The 22,854-nt window shown below is 41.6% G+C and overlaps 1 protein-coding gene across 7 annotated transcripts in view; it reads left to right on the forward strand.

Annotated features, from left to right (window-relative positions):
• Positions 1-18,557, forward strand: part of LOC140649723 (uncharacterized) — a 133,874-nt gene extending 115,317 nt beyond the window's left edge. For 2 of the 7 annotated variants that reach the window (XR_012041733.1, XR_012041739.1), the window contains exons 8-11: positions 7,188-7,278; positions 8,245-8,343; positions 8,977-9,224; positions 9,594-9,958. Coding sequence is in view for 4 of the 7 variants with exons in the window: in XM_072857332.1 (XP_072713433.1) it covers positions 9,594-9,677; positions 13,025-13,133; positions 16,085-16,173 (282 nt within the window). In the remaining 3 variants the exon portion in view is untranslated. The other 5 variants (XM_072857332.1, XM_072857362.1, XR_012041726.1 and 2 more) reach the window with 4 other exon arrangements.
• The last annotated feature ends 4,297 nt before the right edge of the window (positions 18,558-22,854 follow it).

Below are 22,854 nucleotides of genomic sequence, written 5' to 3' on the forward strand. Positions count from 1 at the left end.
AAAATGTGGGACATTTTTAAAATGTTCTCATCTTTGCTGTGTATGTTCTCCATATCTGAGTTACGGTACAAGATACTCTGTGTGCTAGTGGTGGATACAAAAAGACATTTATAGGATTTAATTTCTGAAATCGTGGGTACCATGTTGGGTAGGAAGGTACGTCTGTTTCAGCAGTGAGTACCGGCTTCTTCATCCAGAACAGGCACTCGGGAGACTGAATCTTGTCTCTCATTCTCACAAACTACTGTAGAAATTGTGGCCTTTCAAAAGTATTCCTTGAATCATCAGACTATATGTTGTATAGTTTGACTGCTGGATTTCAAAATGGGATAAAAAAACCTGTTACCTACCTACATCAAAGGCACTCCAGAAACACAGCTACCCGATTCTGTTCAGAAGAGGTACAGAGTGATTTCTTAACACGAGCCTGCCCCGAGGCAAACGTAAAACAAAGCTGTATTCCCAAGTTCAGGGTAAATATCTTGTTTCCCTACGGAGGACCATTTTTCAAGCGCAGGAGAAACAGCAAGCGTGGCTGTTGCAGCAGCAGATGCAAAGCCCTGCCGTGGGAGAGGAGGGTTTGTTCTTGTCTTTCACATCTTTACAGCTTCCCGCACTGCACCACCCTGCTTTTCGGCCGTGGGCACGGAGAGCATTTGGCATGAAGACAAGAGACATACCAAGGACTGCCAGGCAGCAGCAAATGTAGTGCAGCTCCTTCTCTTGTGCCAGACAAGCTTTTGATGGCGGACTTCGGAGGCATACATTTCACGTGGGCACAACTAGCTCTTGATTTAAAAAATAAAACAACTTGAAACTACCCTGGGGCAAAAATAAATGACTGCAAGAATACCAGAGGATTGAGCAACATGCTTAGGACATGTTGTTTCCTTTAAGGATTCTGACTATAAATGACGTCACTTAGATAGTTTGGATGTTTGTGAGCACTACAGGGCTTGGAAAGGGAAAGCAAATCGGAAAAACACTGGGCAGCTGAACAATTTGTTTTGTTTTATGACTCCCTGGTAGTTTAATGAGGGAGCTATTACTCATGCACTGTCACTGCACATCTAGAAAATTCCTCTGGGTTTAAAAACTGGCAGGAAAAAGTAGTTTCCTAAAAACCACTGAATTAATGAGATAAAGCCCATTGCTCAGGAGTCCCTAACAGGAAGGGTCAGAGCCGGAGTTGTGCAGGACTCATGGTGTGTTGGAAATTTTCTCTGCAGGTTGTTTCACAGAGCAGATAGTGCTGGCGGGGATTCAGAGAAGTGATGCAGAAGACATGCTCAGCATTTCTTTTTTAGGATGCAGTACTATGGATTTAGGGAGGAAAAAGATTGGTTTGATGGAGGCATTGTAGCCAGTCCTTCCCCTCCATTCCCTTGCATCCAAAAATATCTGGGACTGGGGTACTGGACCCCTCCTAAAGAGATAAGATTTAAAGAAAGGTTTTCTTACTTGTGGACAATGGGACAAGGCCATATATTAGTAATATTGACATTTGAAGTGAGGGAGGTATACTTAAGGAGAAGAAAAAGAAGTACTTGTTGTATGGGCTTAATTATACAGCTTTAAATAAATTTTTCAGTTTCATAATCTGTATTCCCATGTCTTTTAGACTTACGACTTCCTGCTTTGTGTCTGCATTATTTTATAGCTCTGTACAGTGCAGCTTGGATATTTACTTCAGCTATTTTAGGTATTTTAACCTATCCTGTCACATCCCTACAGGATACACAGTATCTTCATCTTAACTGGAAACCTAATATAACTTTTATGGCCCTTGATAGCAGTATGAGTGCTGTTTCAGTTTGATTTTTTAGAGAGTACAGTAAACAAAGGACTGCTACAGTCTGGAAATGCAAGTGAATATATTCCTCACCAACCCCCTGACACAATTACTCCCTCGTAGCATAAGCTACTGTAATTTCTTTTGCAAAAAAATGCAGATAAAGAAGGGGCTGTTAGGAGGGAAATCCATAAGGAATGTGTAAAGTGTGATGTAATGATTAGTAATAGAATTAGCAAGCCCCTGTAACAGTTCAGCTACAGTTTGTCTTAAATTACAGTACCTCAAACATAATTGTAGTCATTCCTTCTCTTATTTTAGTGCTATACTGTAGTCTGAATTAATTTTGTCTTCTCTCTGGGTTACTATCCTTGCAAGCACTTCTAAAATTATTTTAATTATTCCTTTTTTTTTTTCCCCATACACAAACTTGAATCCAGAATATTACCGATTTTCCATGGAAATACAGAAGTAGAACAGGAAAGGTTGTGTATTTGAAGCTTCAGATCAAAGAGGTGCTTAGCTGTGTTCCCTTGTACATGCAACGTACACTCTCTTTTAAAATATCCAGTACTGAGCTGGTTTTGAATTTTTTTTTTAAAGCATATAAATGCCCAGTTTATGTCTCTGTGCTGGATTTTTGCCCTTGGGTGTGGAACTTGTTGCCTGGGCCAGAATTAGGAAATGCTTCCTACATCTCCTGTGAAAAAGTGTTGGATCACAGAGTAGAGCTCAGTTTTCAGCAGAATGGGAATGGGACAGAATGAGACTGGAAGGGCTGGGGGAACGCTTCTGGTATTATGAAGATGGCAGGGGTGTGGACGTGATGTAATTCTCATTATTTTGGAATCAAAATAACTAGCATACAGGGAGACACTTCAGAGGGACCTTGTTTGTGATGCATTAGACCACAAGAACGTTAATAGACTACTATTAAGCCCTCATTAACAGGAAAGTTCTTTGGGCATCAGTCTTTCTGAGGGTATGTGTACAGGGCAGCGAGCACAGGGAAGCTCAGGTTAGCTCTGAAAGAGCCTGTTCAGGTACCAGGAGCAGCGTGACCGTTGCAGAGAGGTGTTCGGTCTCACGTGTTGGATCTGTGCTGCTTCAGTTTTCCAGGGCAGCATGAGGCTGAAGGCTGAGAAGACATAAAAAGGGGCTGTCCTGCTTTCTGGGTGGGTGCTTCAGTGTCCAGGCTCCTGTGAAGGGAGTGAGCACCAGTGCTCCTATACAGTCTTGTTCTGGAAAGAGTGCTGGTGTTGGCATGGATTTTGGTGGGGTTTGGGCTCTTTCAGAGGACTTACATGGTGTTTAACTGCTTTTTGCCTAAATGGATTGCAGCTGAGTCTAGGTGAGAACAGGTTCCCTCACTCCAAGCAGGACACCTTTGATGGTGAACAGCAGGTAATACCAGGCTCTAATCTGTAGATGTGTCTGATTGCTTAGGCATGTGTCGATGCCTCAGCAGCTAGTGAGTAGAGAGTTTTATCACTCCGGACTCCAGGCACCTAAATTCTGACAAAATCGAGGCAGAACAAAGACGGGCCACGTGGCTGACACCTGCAGCCTCCCAGTCTCATGGCAAGGGGCACTCGTCGGGCATCCATCTGCAGAGACAGCAGTGTCTTGCTGCTCAGTGCTGCGTCACCCATTGAGCAGAAAGACTGGGTTCCCCAAAGCTCCAGTTGTGTGTGTTTTGCACCGATACAAGAAAAAATTTGTTTGCTTATTACTGATAGAAACCTAACTTAATTTTCCTGTTAATGAGGGCATAATAGTAACCTATTAACATTCTTGTGGTTCAACTGCTTTCCCTTCTTGGTTAGGTATGTGTCCGTCGCTTTTTTCTCTCCGTGCTGAAAGGAAGCTGCTAAAAGAGTCAGCGTTGCTGAGAGGCAGATCGTATCTAACAGGGTGCTTCTCCCATCTTCACACTGGTGCATGTGCAGTTCTGCACGTGCTGCCTGACACCACCATCCCACACCCGTTCAGAGCTCCTCTCCTGGCTCCTGCTTTACCCTTGGACTTTGGTGTGCAGATGTATGTATGTACTGCATTTGAATGACTATCGGGTTTTACATTTAAAGACTCTTCTTTTTTTCTTAAACCTTATTTTGTCGGGACCTTTGCAGCTGGCATTACATAGCACATACTTACTTACCCAGTCATCACTTTGACCATTTTATCCTTTTAGCCTTCACAGTTGCTACAGTAGACAATTGTGGGGATAACCTTGAGTGAATTTCCTTGGCCAGTATTAAAACCATAAAGAAATCCAAAGTAGTCCCATGAAAAAGGAATCTCTTGATGAAACTATTTGCAAGGGACTGAAAGGGGGAGTACAGAATGAAAACCCAGTCCAACTGCAAGGAAATGGCTGTGGGGACACCATCACGGGCTGGCAGCTGCCGCGTTCCTGCATGTGTTGTCTCAGACCTGTTTTAACCACGAAGCAGTTGATGCAGAATGGTCAGCCCTGCTGAGCAGGGAACAGACCTTGCTGGCAGATGCTTACTGCTATTTATGTTGTGCATTATCTCAGTAAGTTTTGCATCTGTCCTTGTTACAATTTTGATTTCTGCCTGCAGGTTCCCCTTTTCTCATTGTGTCTAATAAATTAAATTGAATTTGCAAAATATTACAAAGTGACATTAGGATGTGCCTGTTAACAGAGTAGAATAAATTAATTACATGCCATGAACTAACTGTACTCATTTACTAATTTATGAATTAATTTAATCATGTCTGTTACAAATAGGAGAACTCAAATGCTGGCAGAATAAAGAGCTAACTCTCTTCTTCACTAAATCATTAAGGTTTCTTTGGTTTTCGTTTTCCTTAGTCTAGCAATGGCCACATTTTTTACAAGTAGGAAGTTACACCAGTCATTTGCAATTTGGGGTTCTCTGAGATTCTGTCCTACACCACTTCCAGGCTGACATCTGCCTCTTGAATTTATTTGAAGCTTTGAGGTTTCTAGTTGCTTTTTCTTAGCCAAATACTAGCACTAGTTCTTCATCCTTACCTTTTCTCACTGGTCAGACATTCAACACCATCAACCGTGTTGTCCAGCTCGAGATTCCATCCTGACTGGATGTCTATAATCCTGGGTTTTTTGGTGATTTTTCTTAATTGTATTCTTAATGGGTACAGTGACATTCTCTCTGTGTACATTCTGCATCTTCTCTCTTCCAGATTGCCTCTACAAACATATATTTGACTACTGGCTCTATGCAGTCAAGTTCCAGATCTGCACCTCTGTGCATCATTTCTCTCCTGAGATGTTTCCCTGACTTGTGCACATGTGAATTGATAGCAATCAGCTGCAGCTCAGTACAGTTTCAACAGAAAGGAGCTTTCTCCCATGCCAACCCTCTGTGAATGCCACAAAAATACCTTTTTATTTAAGCGTCTATTTTAAAGCTATACCTTCTGTGATGCCTAGAGTACATAGGCCATCAGGCTGTTAATCTGCCTTTATAGCAGGTTTTATTGTCTCATTATTCCTTATGCTTCCTCTTTTTTTATGTCTCTTCACTCTTCCTTGCCTCAGGCAGTAAACTAGAAACCGAACTCCTTTTATTCTCTTTTATATGAAGCTCCTAGATCGGTGTGTGTTGGTGCATGACAGGGACTCTGCCCTGCCATGGTAGCTTTACAGTGCCTCCTTTGGAAATGTCGTGGTTTAACCCCAGTTGGCAAGTAAGCACCACACAGCTGCTCGCTGCCCCCCTGCCCACCTCAGTGGGATGGGGAGAGAATCGGGGGGGAAAAAGTAAAACCCATGGGTTGAGATAAAGACAGGTTAATAGGACAGCAGAGGAAGAGAAAATAATGATAATGGTGATAAAAGAATATACAAAACAAGTGATGCACAATGCAGTTGCTCACCACCCGCTGATCAATGCCCAGCCCGTCCCCGAGCAGCCATTGCTGCCCCGCAGCCAGCTCCCCCCAGTTTCTATACTGAGCATGACGCCATATGGTATGGAATAGCCCTTGGGCCAGTTTGGGTCAGCTGTCCTGGCTGTGCCCCCTCCCAGCTTCTTGTGTGCCCGGCAGAGCCTGGGAAGCTGAAAAGTCCTTGACCAGTGTAAGCACTGCTTAGCAACAACTAAATCATCAGTGTGTTATCAACATTATTCTCATACTAAACCCAAACCACAGCACTATATCAGCTACTAGGAAGAAAATTAACTCTATCCCAGACGAAACCAGGACAGGGAATCACTGGGAAGGTAAATATCTACATAGGTTCAAAATCTACACAACTGAGTTTCTCAGGTCCCAAAGAAAATCAGACTAGAAACAGAACTTCAGCCTTCCTTGTTTTAATGCTCAAATTATGACATGCTGACGTCATTTATAGCTTCAAAAGATGGAGCAAATTATGGAGAGGAGAATAATAAGATCACAAGTAAGTTTCAGCAAAATGGATATATGTATGTTATGCTTTTCTGATAGATAGGGACATATTTTTTTTAATGCAACTTAAGTTGTTCAATAGCTGTAGTAGATTAAAGCAAAAACTACTCTGCAAAACAAAATTATTTTCAAAATCCAACAGCCACTTTTTCCCATCTCTTGCTTGGCTGTGTTTAATGTGTGGAGCATTATGTTGTGGTCCTCTAATTAGTTCTATAATTTTTGTGGCGTATGCCAGCATCGGTGTTTATTACTGAAGCACAATGTCTGTTTTTATCCTGATGATGTATTTTGTCCTGTAACAGTAGTCAAATACATGAACTGAGTAGTAAAAGGGATTCAGGAGTAAAGATCAGTAAATATTCAAAGCTGTGCATGGTAAGGCGGATATAATCAATGCCAGCGCTGCCAGATGCTCGCTGGTTGATCCAGATGACAGAGAAGAATCCTTGTTCAGCATGCAGTGAAGGTCCCTCTCACCTCCTCAGTCTTCCAGTCTCTAACACAACTTACAGGCCATTGATCAGTCCCTAAAATCTTCAGGTAAATCTGTCATCCCTCTCTCTTCAAAGCCAGAAGAAACAAGCTCTTTAGGTGACCTAGCCTGGCCGAACTGAGAAGATGCAGAAATGGAGGGCAATATGTAACCGGCGGGTGGTTGTATTTCTTCTGCCGGTCGAGGAGATGGGCAGTTCTTGGAGGGTCTCTGCACAGCTCGTGGCTCTGGGACGCTAACCCTGGCAGCACCCCAGGGGAGCTGCTGCGGTGGTCTCCCTTGCAGCCGGGGCAAGTGTCAGCCGGCTGTGTTCCTCTTAACGCTCTTTCATGCTGTAATAAAACAGAACGATCCAAAATGGAACCAAACTGGTAACAATATACCGTAGCTGTGTGACCTTTTTCTGCTTTTATAAAGGGAAGCTAAAGTGGAAATGCAAACATGCATTTAAATAAACCATTTTATAAATTCTAGATGCTGATCTCATGAGAGCGCCTTGCATATGCCAAAGGAAGAACATGTTGTTTGAGGGAAGACCTATTTATAAATATGTACAAGCTGAAAGGTAAATAATTTGTTTCCAGTAAATTGATAGAGTACGCTCTCTGAATTGGTTATGTTTCCTGCTGTGAAGTATGTAGTGTAAATATATCTGGCATATATTGTGTTTGTCGCTGTGCAGCACCAATATGTAGGAAGTGGATTTCTTCTAAAAATTTGATTTCTGATTCTTTGCTTCTTCAGCATAACAAAGAAGGTTTCAAAGGTGGTTTGTTTTGCTCTGCAAATATTTCTGGCTTGGGTTTTGGGTTTTTTTGCAGTGTCATACATGATGGGAGGAGTAAAGGATATTTGTCTTCATCTAAAAGATTCTCTGCAGTCTGTTTGTCAGGCATGGGAATTCAGTTGGGATTAAAAACAATCACACTTGGAGCGGTCTGATTGAATTTCCCATCCCTCTTAATTGCGTTCTTTTTTTCCGTGTGATTATTTTAATTTCACTTCCTCTTCAGTAATCGTAGAGTCTTTCAAAGTAGTCAGAATTTGAGTTTCTTTATACCAGAAAAAAAATACAGAAAAATAAATGTTTTCATGTGTGTTTGTGGTTATTTTTAAAAAGATACGTAAGAGCAATTCTTTCCAGGTCACGTTTCATCCTTTAACAGACAAACTAGCATGATCACTTATGTAGCAATGTAAATGAATCCAGTGCTGAAGATAAGCAGAGGGGCAAAAAAGTTACACTTGGTTTTAAGATCTCACTTTGTAGAGACATAAGTGGATGCGATACAATGCATGGCACAAGAATATAAACAGTAGGTGTAGTTTTTGAGTGCTTCATGACAGGGGCATTTCTGTTCAGCACTGGGATTAGCACTTCTATTGAAACTTACATAACAGCTACATTGCCAGGGTGGTTTCTAAAAATGATGCTCATCGCTCTTCAGATTCCAAAAGCTTTAAGTCAGAGGAAATATTTTAAACTGAAGAATTTTTTTTTTTTCCCTGATGATCTTCGGTTTTCTCCCAGATCCCAATGAGATACTTCTGCATATGCAAGACAGCAGTGGGGATGGAAAAAAAAGGTTTTATAATGTAAAGTCATGGACAAGAAGCAGTGAGTTTTGCTGTGAGTAACTTTGTTAACATTTCCTTTGTTAACATACCTTAGAAAACGACAGGGAATTATGTTGTTAATTATGGTTGTCCTGTATGATTTCTGAAGTATAACATCTGCTGCTTTTATCCAGCAAATAGTGATGCCCTTGCGGGGGGGAAAAAAATATATTCCTGCCTCTGTTGCCCCAAAGATTGCTGTTTGACAGAAGTGCAGTCAGCTGCTATGGTGATGGGCACAAGATGGGAACCTGGACAGAAATAGTGGCAAGGCTGAAGCCAGACTATTCCTGCTTCCTTACCGTTTCAGTAGCCCTTTCTGAATTTGGTGATGACTGATTTCAAGGGGTTAACGGGTTATTTCACTGTTTTCTGCCTCAAATTCTGGCAAATAACGCAACATAATACTCGGGCAAAAAGAAGAGTGAGATACTCAAATTGATAATGTTTGTACAGGACTGCTTATAATTCCCTGCAGTGCAGCTTGTGCCCGTTGTGCTTGAATTTGGATGCACAGAAATCTCCCTCCTCCCATACGAATTGAAGTCAGTTTTTGGTAATGCATAATTCATATACTAAAGCCTTTGTCACAAAAACATCTTGCTGTTTTTCCCCCAGCTTGATAAGCCTGCTTTTGTATTTTTAGGATTTCTGTTTCCTAATAATCCCTAAAATCAGCCTGAAGAGGTTTCAAAACAGAATTCAGAGTAAATCTGAGACAACTTCTACGTCAAGGATATTGCTCTACGCAGTAGGTGATTCTCTGGCACCTGCTATTTACAGATCGTTCCTCCAATTCTTCCACAAAGAATTATTTCACTGGGGCATGGGGGCACACCATTGCCGTGGAGTCAGCGTGTAGGTGAACTGGAGCTCAAGGCAGTCTATCAGGAGGTTTGTAGACCAATTTAGATATATCTTACAAGGAGCGTCTACACACATACATCTGTATGAAACAGAGACAGCAATTTCTTTTGATGAATTTTGAAGCTCCAATCAAAAATTATTCCTTCCACAGGGAACATGATACCTGTATTCTAGTGTTGGGGGTTAATGGTAAACCTTGACTGCCTGTTTTGACTGTAAATACATTCACATAAGTTCAGATTTTGAGGAGCAGTAACTTGTCTAAAAGCCTGTATAAGAGGCTGGAGGAAGAGAAGAATGATTATGAAGTTGCAATTTAATTTATCTCTTTGAAGAACAACACAGAGATGAGACTAATTGAAACAGCTTCTGCTATTTTTCTTTTTTTTTTCCCAGATTCTGAGGACAAACCTGTCAATAATGAATTGCTTCAAAAATACACGGAGAAAATTGTACATGGCGGAGGCTGTTTTTTCTGAGGTACGGCACATCTGTGTCCCTCCTTGGTATCAGCTGGTACTGTAAATACCTTGCAGCATCAGCTATTGGACCTTTCCTGTCAGAAGCTTCTGAAATGAAAAAGATAAATGTATTGTGCATACATAACAGATACAGATGTTACACTAGTGGGAAATACCGGTCTTTATTCAAGGGCTGTTTGCTTGTTCCAGAGGAATGTGCCACAGATTGCTTACTTGGTAGCTCTTTTCAGTGCAGCTAACCAAAGCGCAGGAAGGAAAGTGAGATATGTGAAGTACTGTCATCAGTATAGGGAATTTTGACAGTAATGGTTTGTCATGTCATTAATTTCCTCCCCCAAATGACCCAAATGCTTTTTCTTCTTAGCTGTTTATGTGAAGCCAGCGCAGACTGTCTGGTTATATTAAATTCCAGCTGTGGAGGCTTTGATTGTTTCTTGCACATTGCCAACTTTAAGATAACAAAATTGTTCGGCAAGAAAAATTTAAATTGAAGAATTTAGGCAGCAAGCCAATGAGGAAAGCTGGACGTTGTATAAAAAAACCTAGTAAAACTTGAGTAAGAATCTCAAAGTTTGGTGTATTGATTTTCTTGTGAAGCTTCAAGAACTGTGTTTCATTGCAGGCTGAAACTCATCTCAACTCCTCATGACCAGCTGAGCAAGGGAGATGGGATTTGATGCTATCCAAGGTGTAAATCCACAGTTCATGTCTTTTGCTAGTGCCAGCTTAATAAGTTTCTGCCTACCCCTAGCCATTCATTTCCAGCTCAGCAGCAATGCAGTGCCATCTTTTTCCTGACCGTGTGGAAAACCAGATGACTGAAAATATCTCAGTCGAGAAAAGAAACACTTTTTTTTTTCTTTGAATTAGAATCGTTGGAGTGAACTTGTTTATAGCATGGCCTGCGGGCAGCTGTATGGGTACAACTGAAGGTGACATGAACTGCAGCATCGGAGGCAGCAGTGAGCACTGGAGGGTGTCCCAATGTTAAGTGATCTTGCTGTCAACAAAAATCTGCTCTGGGACCATATTCTGGATGAAGGGGTTTCACTAGCCACAGTATTATTTATTGAATTGCTGCTTTTCATTTTATTTTATTAAGAAAGATTAACATCATCTTGCTTGGGCAGGTTTTTTTCTTGAGGAGATAAACCATCTCTGTGAGAAGTCAGTCAGCTTTGTGGACAGCCACGAATGTCAATAAAGTCTTGGCAAACACAGTAGGTATTTATTCAGCCTTGCAAATTAAAAACATTTTTCCTGCTTGTTTAGTGAAGGGAACAAAAAAAGACAAATTACATAGCGGATGAGCTCTCTTGATAGTTGGAATTCATTAAGCTGGTGGTGAAAACGCTGGGGGATTGATGGTGCAGAAAAATAAAAGATGAAGCAGCTTTTCCCCAATAGCTGTAGTTTAAGTTCAAGGTGAAAATGACCGAAAAAAAAATCCCTTGAAGACATCTGTAACTTACTTCACAGTCTCAATTTCTGTCTTGGTAGGCGGTTCTTCCTCACTGCAGTTAGTATTAATTGGTTTTTTAGCTGACAGACCATTTCTCAATGGTTCCTCGATCTTCATCATGCCATAGGGTATCTGCAGCAGCTCATAAATGAGATACATGGCCAAGCGTTAAGTAGGAAGTTTGCACAATCACTTCCTATGCTATAGCTGTTCTGTGAACAGAGGCTTTCTGCAGAGTTGTCAATCTGTCATCTTTCCTTGGCTCCACATTTTATTAAAAAAAAAAAAAAGAATTTAAAAAGTTACAATAAGTTGAGCAGTTTGTCAGACATAACGTACTTGCAGGCTATTGTCTGCAAATTACAGGCTGACTCGGTCTTTCAGCCTGTCATAGATGGATCGTAAAGCTGTCATAAGTAAAGCTCTAACAAAACCCATTTATGCAGCTCCTGTTATGGCAGAGCATGGAAAGGAAGCAAGAAGACTTGGTTTTTTACGAATTTCCTGTACAGGATCGTAAGTCCAGTTGGAAGTCTTTCCAGGTTGCTCCCAGTAGATGTTCTCTCTGATTATCCTTGGATTCATGTGATAAAGTGCCCACAATTGTCATTTGCAATCAAAGATGGGATCACAGTTCACATGTTAGTCGGAGTGCTTACCGCAGGAATTCATCACTGGAAGAGAAGGGGTTACCTGATAGGTGTTTGAATGCAGCTGAACCACCTGTAAGCTAAACCACTAGAATTACTCAACAGCAAAATAAAGCCATCGTAAACTCTAATCTTGCAGTGGTTTAATTGCAGCCAAAACTTTACTTGTGTAAGTAATCCCATTGATGTAAAATAAAATCACGTGAATTCTGAAGTATTTAAGATCAGGGCTCAAGTCACTGAGTGACATGTCATGCCCATAATTTTCTCTGGAAGATGACAGCACAGTGTTAGTTTGTAACTACAGAAACAAAAATGTAATCAGAAACTCCTCCATGTAAAATTTGTATCTAAGTCTATGAATTCTGGGTTTGCTCTTCCTATTTCCCAAGCTCTTGCTTTTCTCCTAAGCAGATACATAAAAGTAAAGACATTATCTCCTCTGTTCCTCTTCTTCCTTTCTCTCAGCTTTTCTCATCATTAAATCTAGGAAGGACAGAACAGTCCAAGACCTGAAAATGTTTTAAAACTTGGAGGACCTAATTAAAAGGAGGCATCTTGGAGAAGTACAATAGCTCTCTATCTGCAGTTCATTTGTTTTTCTAATTTAGAAATGACAGTTTACAGCCCTAATGCGAGAGTGTTTCTCATTATCTGTGCTCTAGAAACATGCAGAGTTATTACAAGTTTTGAAAGATGCTTTCTTCAAAAGTGCAAATGATATTAAATGGAAGAATTTGCTCTCTGGATAGTCAGATGGAGATGCTGTGGTCTGCACCCATTCTAGGGCTAGTGGTAAAGACAGAGCTACGCAGCTGGGCTTCAGCTTCAAATCCCATCTACATCACGAACACAACTGTACGGGAAAAGAAGCTATAGCACGATTTAGCCTTGCCTTGTCCAGGGAAAGTAATGGCTGTGAAGTGTCATTGCTTTCCTTGTTTCACAGATCGATCTCAGGTTTCTTGGACCTTCTCATTAAGATTTTCTTGGAGAGGAGTGTGTTGGCTATGCTGTTGACAGATACCCTCATGGGAACTGTCCACACTAATTTGAGATTTCTCTCCTTTATCTTCAGTCATCTAGAAGTTAGGTTTCTAGTCTAAGCTAGTTGTTTTTGTTGTCATTGTGGTAAATGAAGAGAGCGCTGCATCTCTGGAGGTGATGAAACCTTAGAAACAGATGTAATTAGATAGTTTTTTTTTTTTTTACATGGTTTCCTGCCTCCTGAAGAGAAGGGGTTTGAGAATATTTGGCTGTCCTCAGGAGACCATAGACGGGTTCATCTTGGATGATGGTTGTAATCAACTAAAATCGGCTTTCACAGGATTTTCAGAGCCAGGTACAGTGCACACCAGGTATATTAAACTGCAGGAGGGAAAAAGTAAGATGCTTCACCCTTCCTGAATACACTACAGGAAGGCAAAGTTTGAGGCTTTTGCATGGTTTGAGGAAGCGATGCGGTCCTGCCCACACTTCAAAGCTGCTTTATTTTAACCGTGCTAAAGCATTAGCGTTTCTTGTGCCCGCATGGCAGAGTCCCAGACAGCTGTGCGCTCGGGGCAGAGCCCTGGGAGATGGGCATGAGCACAGCTCGGTCCTGCTGCTCCCGGCCAAGCTGCTTCCTGACTGCTCTGCTTCATACAGATGCTTTCTGGACAGAAAAGCTGCAAAATAAATCCAACGCTGATGTGGCCTGGCATAGTTATAGCTCTTCCAGTAACTGAAGCAGCTGCCCACTTTCAGTGGCCCAGCCTACTCTGTTTGGTTGTTTTCCTTAAAACAATGTTGTTTTACACCTGGATTGTGCCTGTCCTCTGCCCTGCCATCAAAACACACTGTGCCTTTTGTGCCACTGCTGCTGCTTTGGGTAATTTGTTCCTTGCTGAGAGGCTGTGATGTACCCATCGAGTACTTCCCAGAACATGTCACCATGAGCATGGCTGAGCCTTATAGTCTGTGCAAACACTCAAACTTGCTTGACATTATTCTGCAGATGTGATTCGGATATATTTGTTCTGCCAGCTGAGATCAAAAGTTGCAGACAGGTTATAAAAAAATACATCTGTTTGAAGGGTATAAATTGTCTAGAACACACTTCAGTAGCAGACTTCCAGGAAAAAACCCTGTGTCAGACTTCTTAGAAGTAGTGCTGGGCCCAGGTGGTAAGTGCCAGATCTGAACAGTCCGTAATTAATGCAATCCTTAACGTTAGGTTTTGGCACACACCTTTTCTCTAATGTTGCAAATACCACCTCTGAGAGCTAGCAGACAGGTGGGCTGGTTTTCAGACTGTCTGTGTGACCTTTGGAATGAATATTCAACATTTAGGCATTAATATGTAGCTTCTGTCACACGCTGGTGCTGCTGCTGCTGCTAAAAATAAGGTATGTTAACATCTTGCAGGAGACCTTTCACACGTTGTTTTGCTGTCACTAGAGGGAGTTTGCAGTAGTGCTTCCCTTACTGATTTGTTCGGTGGTAGTCCTGCTGTGGGCAGACCTCAGCAGCCACAATGTGTTAACAGAAGACAGTAACAAAAGTAGGATGAAGGTCCTTCTTTCCTGGTTAAACCCTTGTACACGTTGTCCAAGCTTGACTAACAAAGTTCTTCAGAGTGACGCTGCTGTAAGCAATTCTGTTTCTGTTGGTAGCACTATGATAGAAAACAGAAATGAACATTTGGTGACTCAAACCAAAATCAAGGGTAAGAATAAGAAAAAAGCATCAACTATTTAATAGGAAAAATAAAGATGATAAACCAACATGGATAGGTATTCTTCTGTGGCATTTCCAATTTACTGTTACAGGAATATCATCCCAGCTAGAAACAAGCTCCTTCAGGAAGCTGGTTTCATATGGTGGTTTAGATTTAACTATTCATTGTCTAGCACCATTTGAAATCAGTGTTCTTGGAGGAAGAATGCCTGCCTTCATCAGTGAAATGGATCCTTGGAAACCCTGGTGGAAGAGAAGGTCAGGATCTTCTTTGCATGCTTCTGCTGTTACAGTTAGCTCCACCACCAAATGAAGTCCCTCAGTAGGCTGGGACTGCAGAGTATGTGGCCCAGATGACCCTTGGGAAAGCAATGCAATGTGCAATTTCAAAGGCAGAAACTCTGCTGTAATGCTGCTGGGCAACAGCATGTTTATAGTATTTGTAGGTGGTGAACCAGAACTTTGGAAACAGAGAAGGGCTTACAAGACATAAACAATGCAAAAAAAATGTAATACAGAATTGCAACACAGTATTGGAGACGTTGATGTTAATGCACCAACTAGTAAATCTACGACAAACAACTAGTTTGTGCAATATGGTGAGGAATAAGGAAAGGAACTTCATTTGCTCCACCTTCTTTTCAACTCGAAGCCTGTTTCAGCCTTACGTAGATAACGTTTTTGGTGGTTCTATACTGCCCTTATAAATACCTTGTACATGTATCACACAAGGCACACAGCAGAATTTAAAGCAGATAATTTTAAATTTAAGCACTGGGAGTTGTACATGATGTTTGCATCCTGCTGTGTTTGCTTTTTCATTGTGGCATGTTTGGCAGATCTGAATATGCTTATTTATTTTGTGTGACTTAACTTTCCAGTGTTCAGGTTGCAAGCTGATAGCCTGATACACTAGTTGTAGTTAATGGAAATGGCCAGCACCAGCGTCTGTGAAAACTGGACCACACATGGTATGTCACATTGGCCAAGGCTTCTGAAATTTGGAGAACTTAAAGTGTTTTAAGATTGGTTTTACCATATTAAAAGATGCATGTAGCTAATGGTTGATTTTGACATTTTTCACCTTCTAAATCATTGTCTTCTCACAGGAATTTTAATAATATGTATAACATTTTTAGTGAATAATGCCACAAGGTAATTAATTAGCACTTATATCAAGTATTTGGGGATCCTCCAATGTAAAATACTGTCCAGCACTTAACTCTTCATCCTTGCAGATCTCAGTAACCCCTTTAGAGGATGACTGATTTCTTTTGGTGTTCAGAGTCAATAATATTTTCTAGCACCATTTGAAATCGGTTATAGTGATTGGGGAATTGCTCCTTGTGAATTTTATACAAGAGGCTCCAAAGAGAATCTTTAATGGTATTATCTAGGACTGAAAAAAGGAAAGTGTGTTATTTTAGTGAATGGAATTGTTGAATCCAGAAATTCTACACGCTTAAACTATAGTGTTGTTAGGTGCTTTCTTATAGCTGGCGATTTTTCCTAGGAGAAAATACAATCTCTAGTAGATAGAGTATGTAAAATATGTAACATGACTTCTTGCTTTAGGTCATCTGTGTAAAGACGATACTCAGAATGGTTTGGAAAGCCATTACAGTACTGAGAGTGGAGATGAAGGGAGATGGTTTTCCCAATGAGAATAATCAGTATGGACTTAAAAGAAGAAAAAAATACCCTGATGGCTTAATGATCTGGCCATGAGGTGTGAGGAAATAAAAAGTCAGCAGCAGGAAGCCTTCCAGTCTCCAATTACTGTACTCCGGACATGCTGAAAGCAAGATCTTGTGAAAGATTTCATTGCCAGCCTGAGAGCTTTCCGCATTCTCCTCTCTTACACTGTTAACAGTGTAAGCCACAAAAAACCTGAGTCATCTTCCCAAGGATGTTACAATATCTAAGAAGTTTTCTCTGAAAATTCAGCTCTTCAGAGAAACACAACTGGCCAGAGATGGAGGGTTGAAGTGTGGGTTGTGTCCCCAGTTGCAGCAGGATCTCATTACCCATGAAGACAATTTCTGAAAATCATCCTTCAACCAGCTTGTCATACTACATCCAGCTTTTTGGGAGCTAATAACACAGACCAACCTACAGCAGGGCATCCCTGTAGCAGGGGATATTTTCCTAGATGTACTGGTGAAAACAGCAATATACTGCCTTTCCCCACTATTCTGTATGGGGAAACTAAAGAATAGCTACAGACTGTAAACAACTGGAGCAGCTTTTGAGTATTCGGAGACATTTCTAAAGTTGTTGCTGGTTGTTGGCAGCAAATTTGTCCTTCTCTTCCCCCCTTCTCTGTCTTTTCATTGGTATATGCTCCCATTAACTTTTATTTCTGTTTAACTAAGAAGGGATCAGATAATCACAAACCAAAAGAGACTTTATGTGAAAAGTACATGGTCTCTTACTGGTCTCCCACTTCCATCCATTTGTGAAATCCACCCTCGTGATTTGTCTGTCTGTCTTAAACTCTCAGAAGTGGGTAGTACTGTGTTCAGTACAAAAGATTCTAGGTTAGTCCTTAATATAAAAATGATTAAAATATTGAAAATGTAGAATGGCTAACAGCATACTTTTTTTGCAATATGATGCAGAGAGCTGACACCTCCCCACATACGTATTTTAGGGGGGTTGGTTGACAGATGTTCTTCTTGAGGTTAAAAGCTATACAGAATGAAGTATTGCACTCTGGAAATGTGCCTTAAAACACACTGATTACTTGTAAGTACATCCACTGCTTAAGTAGCTCCCATACAGGCCGTTGCTGAAATGATTTCTTGTGCAAAGTCCTTGAATGAGCAGATTGATGTATCTGGAGTTTAGCTGCTTGTACTGTGCTTGTCAAGGTAGGATCTAAATGTCTAGACTGCTTTACAGTAAAAGGAAACTTGTTAGCACAAAAAGTAATCTTAAGGTAAGAATCAATTACAAAGTAATACAAAGTGATCACGGAAAAAGAGCTGAAGGAAATTATTAAAGTTTTAATTATTACTATTGTAGGAGGTTTTTAAGCTGTGGTAATTTTCTCTGTTTGCGCCATACAGTGAGAAAAAACTGAGCTGCCAAGTGCTTGGATCTCGTGAAAGGCTTTTCAGATGTGAGTACTGTTGCTAGTGTGCTCGTGTGCTTACAGGATTGTGTCCTGTTCCTTGTTGGATCTTTCCTGCAGCAACAGGGAAAGAAAGGATGGAAGAACAAAAGAAGGTGGGAAAGAAGGAAGAAAAATGCTTCGTTAAAACAGAAACATTGCATTGTAAAATATACATATGCATGAGGAAGAGAGAAGCACGTGTAATGGGTTTCTTTGGGTTTTGATCCTATTTGCTCTCAGCTCTTGGCCTTTTTTAAAAAGTGAAGCTACTAGCAGACAGTCTTCCCTGTCACATAGCCAGATTCAGATGCAAAACAGTGCTTACGAAAATTGCACCAGTCTCAAAATGCTGATCAGGTACCGCAGTATATAACTTAACCTATTTGTTTGCAAGTCTGCTCCATCCTTCTGTTTGATACCCTGCAGCAATTGCAAAATGTAATGTGCAAGGAGGTGGCTTCATGGTCAGCAAAGTTTGTCTAGTTGTCGGTCTTCTGGGATGATGTTAAAATGCAATAAACACTTGGACTAAGCCAAAAACAGCGCTGGAAGTCAACTGCTGCTCTTTCCCCAAACTCTTACTTCTGGACTAACATAAAAGGTGCTTGATGGTGGGCTGAGAGGGAGAGAAGGATGATATATATTGGGAAATTTTTAATACAAAAATATTTCTGAAATGTCTTGCAGTGTACCCTTTTTCTATTAATGAGGCATTAAACCAATTCATTTTACTACACCGATCCTAAATTTCAATTGTCAGATTAATTTGTCTGAAACCTTTGTGATCTTGCATCATAATCTCGAAATGTCTGGCTTCTACATAAGGGAGTTCTGTGAAATCCATTGTATATTGGGAATCTGGGGGGCAAATACCATGATCACATTGAATAGGAGCTTGGGATGATGATGGAGAACTGCTTTGTTTTCATGGCAAATAAATTGAGGGTCAGAACTATAATTTGCAGCAGCTTAATCCTTATGTTAATTGATGAAACATGCAGGCATAAAATGCTTATAAAAGAGTGGAACAGGAAATAAGACAGAATTGTGATATTCTACAAGATGCTTCCTGATTTCTTCAAGCCAGTTGGAGACTTGGTAGCCAAAAATAACTTGTGAGGGAGCTGTCATGTCCTTAGCATGCATTTCCAGTGCCGTAATGGACCGCCGAGGTGCAAGTAGAATAAATCTGAGTAGCGTGGCTTTTAGTGCAGGCTGGCTGAGTCCAGCTGGGACCTTTGCTAAGTATGAAACAGCAGAGGCTTATGTTGGCAGAGCTTTGCTATGCTGTAAAACAGACTATTAAAGCTCACAGCAATTTAAAGATGCCAGGAGAATGAATTGTTACTTGTTTGGGTAATCCTAGCAAAAATAGTGTTATAATTTCTAGATACCTTCTCTGGTAAATCAGATCCAATGAAGACGGCGAAGCAAACTTTAGTGAAGCAACTTTAGTTAAGCTGCCTACATACACGAGAGGTTTTCACTTCACACATGCCGTTCAAGACAGCTGTACTCTTTGCAGAGAGCTGTCCTGTTTTCTGACAACGGTTCATCAAACCGGTGGCTGCTGTTCTCCAGCAGTGCCCGTCAGATGCTGCAGGTGCATCTCCCCTTGAAACGTCCAGAGCTTTTGGGTTCCAGGCATAAAAGATGGACCAGCTCCGTGCTCCCACCTCTGCCGTTGAGCAGGCAAGAGAATGTTCTATATGTTCATACCAGTCAACATAATGGTTACCTTTGCTCAGAAGCTATTCCCATTCAGCTTCTTGAAATTAGAGGCAACAAATCTTTTCCCTATGTCTTTCTCACCCTTCTCCTCTTGGTTTCCTACAACAGTCTACGGCAAGATGTGTGGCTGCCTGCTCTGCTACCCAGATTGCTGGGTGTTCAAGTCGTCTTAAGCGCAGCTTCTATCTGTGCTGCCTTCTCAGCATCATGGTCTGTCTCTTCTCAAGGTTTTGTCTCTGGAGAACCTGCTATGGAAGCAGGTGACTTGGCTTCAGTCCTTGGGGGTCCATAAAACCAGTTTCTCCTTGCATCAAGTAACAGTTTTTTAATGGCCACTTGCCGTAGAAAGGTGAGCCTTGGAATCGCAAGGTTTTGAGTTCAGTATTCTCTCCCAGGTAACAAGCGATAGGACGAGAGGAAATGGCCTGAAGTTGTGCCAGGGGAGGTTTAGACTGGATATTAGGAAATTTTACTTCACTGAAAGGGTTGTCAAGTATTGGAACAGGCTGCCCAGGGAAGTGGTTGAATCCCTGGAGGGGATAAATCCCTGGAGGGTTAAATCCCTGGAGGTATTTAAAAGACGTTTGGATGAGGTGCTTAGGGACATGGTGTAGTGGTGGGCTTGGCAGTGCTAGGTTTACGGTTAGACTCCATGATCTTAAAGGTCTTTTCCAACCTATACGATTCTGTGATTCTGTGATTTTGGTGCTAGCAGTATTCACATGATTGCTGCAGAGGAGAGATTTTCTTGGGCTCTGCTTTCTAAAGCAATTAACGTGTCAAACCCTGCACATCTCTGGCTGGATGCCAGCCTGTAAAGCCTGACACTTGCACTCCTTTGGAGCAGCCCAGCCTGGGATGAAGTGGTTGGGAAGGGGTGGCCAAGCACGGTCTGGAGGAGCCAGCTATGGTACAGATTTCCGAGCAATGCATGGCAGCGCAGAGCATGGACATCACCAGGGAATGTAAGGCATTTCTTTTGACTCCTCATTTCTTCAGATATCATTGCTTTTTCTACTACCATAACATTATTGCATGTGGGGGTGTTAACGTAAAACCCTGTAGGATTTAGTTACAATTAATGATTTTACTTGGAAGATACTCAAATGCCACCGTGCAGGATAAAACCGTAGAACAGATTGGCAGTTGTAAAAGCCATAAGCACAGGTGAGTTAGCCAATCTTTTAATAGCCTTGGGAGGACCACAAAGTGATTTTCTCAACTAGGTTTTGCCATTATTTAATCTTTAGTCTTGCCTGTCCTTATTGTGGAACAAATTGGGAGAAAAATGGCTTGATAGCCTCCCAAATCATTTTTCATTACTAGAAATAGCTTGGGCTGATGGGATTGCCTGATGAACGGTGCCAAAATCCGTACAGATCAGAACCTACTCAAAATCACATCTGGGAAAACTTAAATTTCTCAGGAAATTCATGGAAATTATCACAGATTCCCAGGCTTTCAAATAAGCTGTCATGTAAAGACTCTCCATGATGTTTCCAGTGTGAGAACTGAAATCACAACTGAAGCGTTCATGAAGGAAAGAGAAATTACCTTCAGTGCAAGTAAATTTGCAGATTTCACTGTGCAAATCAAAATTCCAATTGGAGAACTTTTGAGTGAAACAACAGTGTAAAAAACCAGTTTTTAGTTGAGATTAGCCTGGAAATTTTAAGACACTCATGAATAATTTATAAACCAGCCTTCCCACGAATGAGCGGCCGTACCAGAGCTTGGCTACGTTTGTCACTGTATTGAGATGTTTTCTGGCAATTGTGGAATTTTTATGGTGTTCTTGTTCATAATGGAGTTGTTGCTTAGCTTTTAATTTCCCAAATGTAAGCAGATCTGAGGAAGCAGATCGTTAAAACCATTTGGAGAGGGTGAGTGAAAAAGCGAAGTACTTGTGTGCTGTGTTCTGAGCAAAACTTATAAATCACCAGTGTTGGAATTAGGCTGCCAGCCCAGAAATGGCATCAGGAGGAACAGTCAAAAGATTAATTTTTAAAACCATGGCAAATCAGAAGGAGCAGAGGGAAGAACCCAAGAGGTTTGAGAACCTGTCCTGTGCTCTATTTTCAATTTTAATACTCTGTTTTAACACAAACAATTGCAAAGTCCGAATCAAATCTGCTTTTCAGTGTGCCATTTAGCTCCGCAGTCTCTGAAGTCGTGGGACCAGTTGACTTCATCGTCTGATGCTCCTGCATTAGCAATGGCTGGGAATGCTTAAATTCACACAAAGGTTTTTGGAATAGGAGTCACTCTTTTAAAAAAAAAAAAAAAAAAAGGCCAGTTTTCATTTGGTATTGAATCCGCAAAGCTGTTTTCTAAACTAAGTTTGGGTTTGCAGTGTCCTTTGAGCCTTCAAAAGTGACTTCAATAACCCGTCGCTGTCTCCTGGGAGGAAAGCCGGGGGATCCCTTAGGGTGCAGGGGTGGGTAGGGAGGGTGGAGGTGCCTACCCCTGGAAAATGCTAGGACAAGGGGATAGCTGGGGGCTCGTACCCCCAGCGAGGGTGCTCCTTGGCTTCCCTTTCTCCTCCCGAGCTAGCCCACCAGATGTGAGATGCCGCCTTTGGCCCGGGAAGCAGCAGGAGCTGCGTGGTTTGCTTCAACGGGAGAGGCCGTGGGTGGAGAGAAGCTGGCAGGGATCCCAGAAGCCGTTGCGAAGAGGCTGCTCGCGGGGGAGAGCGAACTCACCACCCACTTCGGATGAAATCATGGAACGGGCAAATTCGAGTAAAGGCTGGTGAGGTGAAGGTGTTAGGTCTAAAAAAGGGGGACGAGAGAGGAAGGATGCTGGACCAGCGAGGAGGGCAGTTCCTGTGCTGGTGGGTTCAAGGAGGATCTGTTTTTCAGAGGTTTCTGTTTTTCACACTGTGCTTGTAACAGATACGAAGCCAGTATAAAGGGAGGAATTTGTCACAGGAAGGTTTGCTTTAGCTCGGTAGAAAAGTAGAACTTTGATACATGACCCAATTGATGGAAATTTATTAATATGGGTCTGAATGGAGGAATGATTGCTCCCAGACAAGCTCCTGATTTCTCAGTCTATCCTCTAACCAAGCTGGGACCAAGGAATATACATTTCTGGAGCAAGGAGAGAGAGAGGAGAAAAAAAAAATATCTCCTCTGGAGCTGGCTTGTTTGAAACAGTGTTTTTAAGGGCTGCTGGCAAAGAGAGGTTGCATTGCCACTTTTCTTATCCAAAAAGTGTGTTACCTTGCTGTTACCAGCTGGATGGGCACATTCTTTACACCAGAGGCGTACGGGTCCTTAGCCTGCAAACCAACAAGGAAAAATTCCACCGTGGCTTCTTGTTGCACTCTGCTCTGAGACTAAACATCACCCAGTGTGAACTCTTAGGATTTTTTCCCCCCTACTATTACCTAATTTATTATAAAATACACCACTCATGAGAGCAGCTGTTTAATCCCAATGAGAAGACCTCCAGTGTCAGCATTTTCCACCTGGATTTCTTTCCAAGCCTTCTC

This window comes from Ciconia boyciana, chromosome 1 (assembly GCF_034638445.1).
Source record: "Ciconia boyciana chromosome 1, ASM3463844v1, whole genome shotgun sequence".
Lineage (NCBI taxonomy): Eukaryota > Metazoa > Chordata > Aves > Ciconiiformes > Ciconiidae > Ciconia > Ciconia boyciana.